This window comes from Pteropus alecto, unplaced genomic scaffold (genome assembly GCF_000325575.1).
Source record: "Pteropus alecto unplaced genomic scaffold, ASM32557v1 scaffold43, whole genome shotgun sequence".
NCBI classification, from domain to species: domain Eukaryota; kingdom Metazoa; phylum Chordata; class Mammalia; order Chiroptera; family Pteropodidae; genus Pteropus; species Pteropus alecto.
Window position 1 is genome coordinate 4,364,193 of NW_006435764.1, and position 6,527 is coordinate 4,370,719.

At 59.7% G+C, this 6,527-nt stretch overlaps 1 protein-coding gene across 1 annotated transcript in view; it reads right to left on the bottom strand.

The window, feature by feature from the left end:
* Positions 1–6,521, bottom strand: part of GRK2 (G protein-coupled receptor kinase 2) — a 20,517-nt gene extending 13,996 nt beyond the window's left edge. The window contains exon 1 of the mRNA XM_006911033.2: positions 6,424–6,521. Coding sequence (XP_006911095.1) covers positions 6,424–6,494 — 71 coding nt within the window. The 5' untranslated portion in view covers positions 6,495–6,521. The remainder of the gene's footprint in view (positions 1–6,423) is intronic.
* Positions 6,522–6,527: the final 6 nt, after the last annotated feature.

Below are 6,527 nucleotides of genomic sequence, written 5' to 3' on the forward strand. Positions count from 1 at the left end.
CACCCCCACATCCAGGAGCCTGTGGCTCCCAGATCAACTCTGGTCGTCAGGAGAGCCCAGTGCCTGCACCTTCCCTGCCAGGAGGACCCTAAGGCTCCCAGTCCCTCTGGGGAAGGGCCTAGGGTCTGCCCTTGTTGTCGTGGTTGTGGGGGACCGGGGGCGCCCAGGCCTAGGTTCTGTACTGCTCTCCCTCTTCCCTCACCCCCTCCCTAGAGGCCATGCCAAGTCAACAACTTTAAATGCCCAGTTTCCTCATTTGTAAAACGAGGATGTCAACAAAGTGCTGAATTGTCACCATGGCGCTGGCCATTTAAAAAGCCAGAGAGGACACAGCAAAAGGAGATCTCTCCTAAGATGCCAGACTCACTATGAGGGCGTCAGCTCACATCCCCCTCCTACAGGAAGCCTGTCTCATCCCCTTCCAGAATGTGACTGCAAGCTACACAGCCTTGTCTGGGTCTTGGTTCCACACCTGCCATGTCATTGGAGAGTGGGGCCTATGGCCGGGCAGCCTCCTGACAGGTGAGCCCTGAGCAGGGCCAGGCCAGGAGTGCTGCCACAGCCTGAGTGGCTGTGACGCCACTCTGCTCACAGACAAGCCTCACACTCGTGCTGCTCAGCCTGGGGGCCCTGGTAGGCAGAGCCCACTACCTGCTCTGCCCCACCGCAGCAGGGAGGTGTCCGTCCCCACTGTCTGGCACTGCCACCTGCAGCCAGGGCTCCTGCCACCTGCAGCCAGGGCTGCTCGCACCAGCTCCAGCTGCTCCGAGGAGCCGGCCCAGCCTGACGCGAGGGGGAGGGAACGGGGAGAGCATTTCCTCCCTCTCGGCCCAGAGAGCAGGCTGGGGTGACAGGACGGCAGGCGAGGAAGGGGCGAGGGCTACGGGGGTAAACTTCCGGTACCTTCTGGCACCACGTGGTTCAGAGGAAAAGCAAAGTCCCTTGCACTGTGGCGCAGTGGCCTCGCGGGCTAGTGTGGTGACTCCCACTCAGGGTCGCAGACCGCAGCTTATGCTGGGGCCAGAGGCAAACACGCTCGTTTTGATGGCGAGGAAAGCAAGGCTGGAAGCTGAGCAGCTCGTGGCAGGAAAAGGTCCGACCCTCCTGATAAGGGGCCTCCCACCAGGCAGGGGCTCCCCTTAACCTCTGTGGGAGAGTGGAGTTCGGGGTCTCAGGGGACCCGGCTCGTGCCCTGGCTGCCCTCCCCTCCACCCTCTGCTGGTGGCTGTAGGCAGCAGGCGGCATCTCTCTTGGGAGCCCATCAGGCTAGGGGCAGCTTCGGCGGGCATCTGGCAGGCCAGGGGCCACGGATCCTGTGACAGGGATGTCAGAGCCATGACATCGCAGGACAGTGCAAGCTGGCACAGGGGCTATGGTCTGGTGGGTCTGGTGCGGTCACGCCGGAACTGCCATGCTCTGGGAGGTGACGGTTAACAAGCCAGTAGAGTAGCAGCTGCGGCCACAGCTAACGCACTCCTCTGTGGCATTTCTGCCACTAAGGTAGCAGCGGTAGGAGGAGGTCCCCTGGGGCTTCTTATTAATTTTCTCGGTGACTCTCTGGGGCTGACAATGTCCTCAGTGCTCAAAGATGGGGCCATATACCAAATGGAAAAGACCCGCCCAAAGAGCCAACTCCGGAGCGAGCCAGGCCCAGGAGGAGAGAATGGCGCCAGCAGGCACTGCACGCACAGGCCCACCCAGAATGTCCACAGCGAGCCAGGTTCCCAAGGGCCCCTTGCTGGACGTGCTGGGAAGAGGTACTCTGATGGCCTTGTCAAACGTCGTGGCATCTACACGAATATGACACAAGCACTACATCCTGCAATTCACTGCCATGACGTTAGAATCATCCAGGAGCAACTTCCAGGGCTCTGTGCCCTGCAGGTCCCAGGAGGGGACTGTCCCCCACCCCAAACCCAGGATGGCTCCCAGAGTCAGAGAATGCCCCCTTCAGAGGACAGGGCTACTAATGCGGTAAGACAAGGAAACTCGCTCAAAACTCTCTCTAACGCCTGTGTCGACGCACCCCCCTTCCCCCTGCCCCGCCCCCCCCCATGGTGAGCAGTGATGCTCAAAAGGCACGTTATTGCATTAGAAAAGGCTGCCGCCCAGCACCTCATTTTCAGCATCTCTTATTTGAAACAGCTTAGTGATAACTCGAGTATAATTCTGTCTTAATGTGACCAGCAGAGGACATGGGCCCCTCTGGGCACAGGAGAGTGGGGAGGGGCTACAGGAAGAAAGAGCAGGTGTGATGGAGGTCGAGCGTTCCCTCGAGACACACTCGTGGTTTCTGTTGGTTCTGAGGTGGGAGCATCAGGTCCTGGAAGCGCCAGCCCTGTGCACGCAGCCCGAAGCCCCCGGCCCCCAAGCTCGCGTCTCCTCTGCAGAGCCGACCTGGGCGCCTGCGGGGCGGGGAGGAAACGCGGGCTGCAGAGTGTGCCTACACCTGACGTCACCGGGAATTTACTACTAGGAATGGATCGTGCATTAATAGGACACATTATTCCTAGGCTGACAGAGCCCAGATTCCCCTGCATGGATTCCAGCCTGTGATGCTCACGCTCTCTCGAAGCCCCCGGCAAACGGGCGGGTGAGCCACTTCATGGCAAAAATGTGAAGCCCGGTGCTTGGGAAAGAACAGATGGGAAAAGGCGTCCTAGAGACCCATTCCTGGGGAGCGCGGGGGCCTCCAAGGCCCAGAGGGGAAGACTGCTGAGCTGACCGTCTTGTTTTCAGGGCAGGAGCGGGTACGACATTGCCACTGGAGTGGAAAGTTCTGGGTAGGGGATGAGGCTGGCGATGGAAACGCGGAGGGAGGCAGAGGGAGAGCACCTTCCCCTGCACTCCTTGGCCCCGCAGATCAAGGGCAGGAAGTCCTGGAGGTGAAGAGTTAACAGGAACGAAGAAGCTGAAGCAGCAGTGGCAGAGGAACAGTGGCGGTCTGGGAGTCGGAAGCCAGCAGAGGGCAGGAAGAAGGAAATCTACCGTGGGGGAGGGACCAGGGACGAGCCGAGAAGACGAGAAGACGAGAAGACGGGAGGCTGCAAGAGGCACCCGGCTCTCAGGCTCCCATCGTCTGCTGCTGGGGCTGCCACTGTCACCAGGGAGGGCAGGGGCACCTCTTGGGAGCGCCCGAACCAGGCTCCTCAGCCAGGAGCCCAGAGATTAATTACGTGAGGCCTCCATGGTCATATTAAGCAAATGACAATAATTACAGGACTGCTGCTACTGCTGGAAGAGGAAACAGCAGCTCCTTCGGAGAGAGTCACAGACCACGGACCCCGAGAGGTCACCGGGCACGGGGCAGCCCGCTCAGTTTACTGCGGTGGAGGCTGAGGCCGGCTCGGCCAGGATGAGGGACGTGCCTGGCTCCTACGTGAGCTGGTATCGCTGCAGGACTAGAAGCCAAGTCTCCTGTCTTCCAGCTACACACCGCTGTTTCCTTCCATAAGAAGGTGGAGAAGTGCTTCCTCAGATTCTATAGGGTGACGGGAGGGGAGGACATGTGCCAACTCAAAGTGGCCCTGTGCCCAGTAGCTCCTGTTCCCCAGCCCTGAGAAATCAGAGCTGTGAGGCCAGCCCCAGGACCCGGCCAAGGCACAACCCGGGCACTAACCACAGAGGGGCTGCCAAGATGGACCACCCCAAGGTGGGAGCAACTCCAAGTGGCACCTTATCATGGACAAACCGCAGCCTTTCTCCCTGACCCTGACCTTGCGGGTGAGGGGACGATGTGACCTCAGGTGTGGAGATGCCCCCTCTAAGCACTACCTTGCCAGGGCTGTCCCAGCTGATGAGGACGGGGCTGGGCCCTGTAAACCAGGACAGCTGACGGTGCTGGGGGCTGCCCTGCTGCTCCTGGGCCACCTCCAGGACGGCTGCCCAGAGGACGGGTGCTAGCTGGCACATTCCGTAAAACATGGACGGGGTGAGAGCAAAGGCGTAGAGGGGTGTGCGGAGGTCACGAAGCACCTGCGAATCCAGGGACCTTAGTTCCAACTCCAGCTTCCCTCTGCAACCAGGTCTCCTCCCCTCTCTGAGCCTCGGTTGCTTCAACCATTAAATGGGAGAATACCACCTGCTGTGCCTGCTTTTCCCCACAGTTATGTAAAGGATAAAGTGGAGTAAAAAGCACATTGCAAACTGGGAAGTGCCGAGCAAATAAATGTAAGATACAGTCATAACGACTTTCCAGGGCTGGAGGCATCTGACCACCGGGTGTGCGAAGCACAGAGTGAAGGCTGGTGTGTCCTTAGACACAGGAGGCCCGGACTCCTTGGAGCAGCCCGAGCCTGCCGCGCTGAGCAGCTCTGGCCCATCTCTGGCCTCAGCTCTCTGATGGTCACTGCCTCTAGTCTATCTCACAGATGCGGGTAACTGCCCAATGTTGTGCCCCCAAATGGTGCCCTGGCTCTCACTCTCCTGCTCTTCCCCTGAACTCACCGCCTGCCTGGTTTCAGACATCGCACAGCCTGACAGTTCTTGAGCAACTACTACATGCAAGGCATGGCCTTGCCAACTTCACAGGTTGCTTTTTGGATCAACTGAGATGACAGGTGCCCAAATAAATAATAATTATAAGTTCCACCATTACTTATATCACCACCACCATCATCACCACAGATAGCAAAGGAGACATGAAAAGAGGGACATCTCGTTTCTCGAGGTGTTGACACCTGCAGAGCCAGGCCAAGGCGGGGCCCCATCAGGAGCAATGCATTCTGGGGAGCGATTACCAAAACTCAGAGGGTTCCAGAAAAGGCCCCGCCTCAACCTTTGCAGAACTCCAACCTGCAGGAGGGTCTCGAGGTCTTGGCCACCAAGGAGGGCCGTTGCAAGCCCCGGAGGCTGACTCCCCCGTTTCCTCCCTCGTGGCTTTGTCATTTCTGAACTCGGTTTTGTTCTGTCACTGTTCCCTGGACAGCCCCCAGCTAGACGGTTAGTCTGGTTCCTGTTTTGAGAAATCTGATTGCAAACTGTCTTAGAAAAAAAGGGCCCTAACGGCCTTTTCAAAACGCAGACCCATTTTCCTCCCCCAGGCCTGGTGTTCAGTCAATCCGAAACCCAGGGAACAGGCCCCGGAGACAACTGCATGGCACCCCTTGAAGCTCTGGGCCCTGCTTCAAAGACCTGGGACACCGAATAGTCAGTCATAGCCTATTTCGCACCATTCACATTTCACAGATGAGAAAACAGAGGCCCAGAAACGGCAAGGGACTTGCCCAAAGTCACATGATGAGACCATAACAGCTAGGACAGGCCCAGGCTCCCGGGCTGGCCCGGAACCAGCATGCCAACTCTCAGGCAGATATGGAGGAGTTGCTGGGACTGGTCTTACCACGTGACATAAGGAATCATAGTGGGCACACAGCTCAGAACGGCCAGGCCCTGGCTCAGGCCAGAGTGGTGGACACAGTGTGGAACTAGAAGCCAGAAGCCCTGATCTGGTGGCCAGGCACCACTCTGGAGTTATCTGTGACACCGGACAGGCCACTCACCTCTGGAGCTTCAGCTTCCCCACCTGTTCCACGGGGACAAAACCACACCTGTCCTACCTGCCCATGGGCTCAAACAATGGGAAAATACAATGCTGGGCAAACCTCAGCTATCATCCGTACCTTGTACACTTCTGTGCCTACATCCTGTATGCAGTTTAAACTTTGATACCAGGTGCAGTGACATCGGCTGTCTCACAGAGAGGTGGCAGCCGTGGTCCAGCTGCGGCAGGGTGCTGGGATGTCCCCCAGCAAATAGCACCTGCAGGGCACCATCTATAGGGCCTGTCAGGGGAGGAATGCCTGGGGAGGGCAACCGTGGGTGTCTCCCACGCTGGGATGGGGCACACACCACACCCTGCTCCCCACCACTGCTATGACCCCCGAAGCACTCTCAAACCCACCCCAAGCCAGTGACCCACTGGCTTGTTGTCTCCTCCAAACCTTACACAAGTGTCTACCAGAGGGGTCCGGGGGTGGAGGCAGTGGAACCCCAAGGCAGGGTGGACTGGGCGTAGGGGCAGCAAAAGGATGGCCGATGATACAGCCAGGCCAGGTCGATGCTCGGAGGCAGAGGAGGGGGACCCGACGGGGGACGGTGGAGGAGACCAAAGGCTGCCCGGAGAATGAGGAAGGGGCAATGGAGCCCGTGCGGGAGAAGACGGAGTGCGTGAAGGGAACCGGAGGCCGAGCGGGGCAGGGGGCACCGAGCCGGCTGGGGAGCCAGCGGGGCTGGGAAGCCCTGGCCTTGGGGCGCTCCGGGTTCAGGTGCACAGGGCCTGGCGCGTAAGGGTCGGGTCAGGGCTGCCGGACCCCGAGCGGTGGCTGGGGCAGAAGGGGTCACGGGGCAGTGCCCGGCCGGTCCGGGCTGCGGGGTCCGGGCGCCCGGCAGAGAGCGGCGCCGAGGGGCCGGCGGCTGCCTCACCTGGGCTCGGGCAGCAGGATCTTCTTGCTGGCGCGCGCGGCCGGCGTGGCCTTGCTCTTCTCCATGGCCATCAGGTAGCTCACGTCGGCCAGCACCGCCTCCAG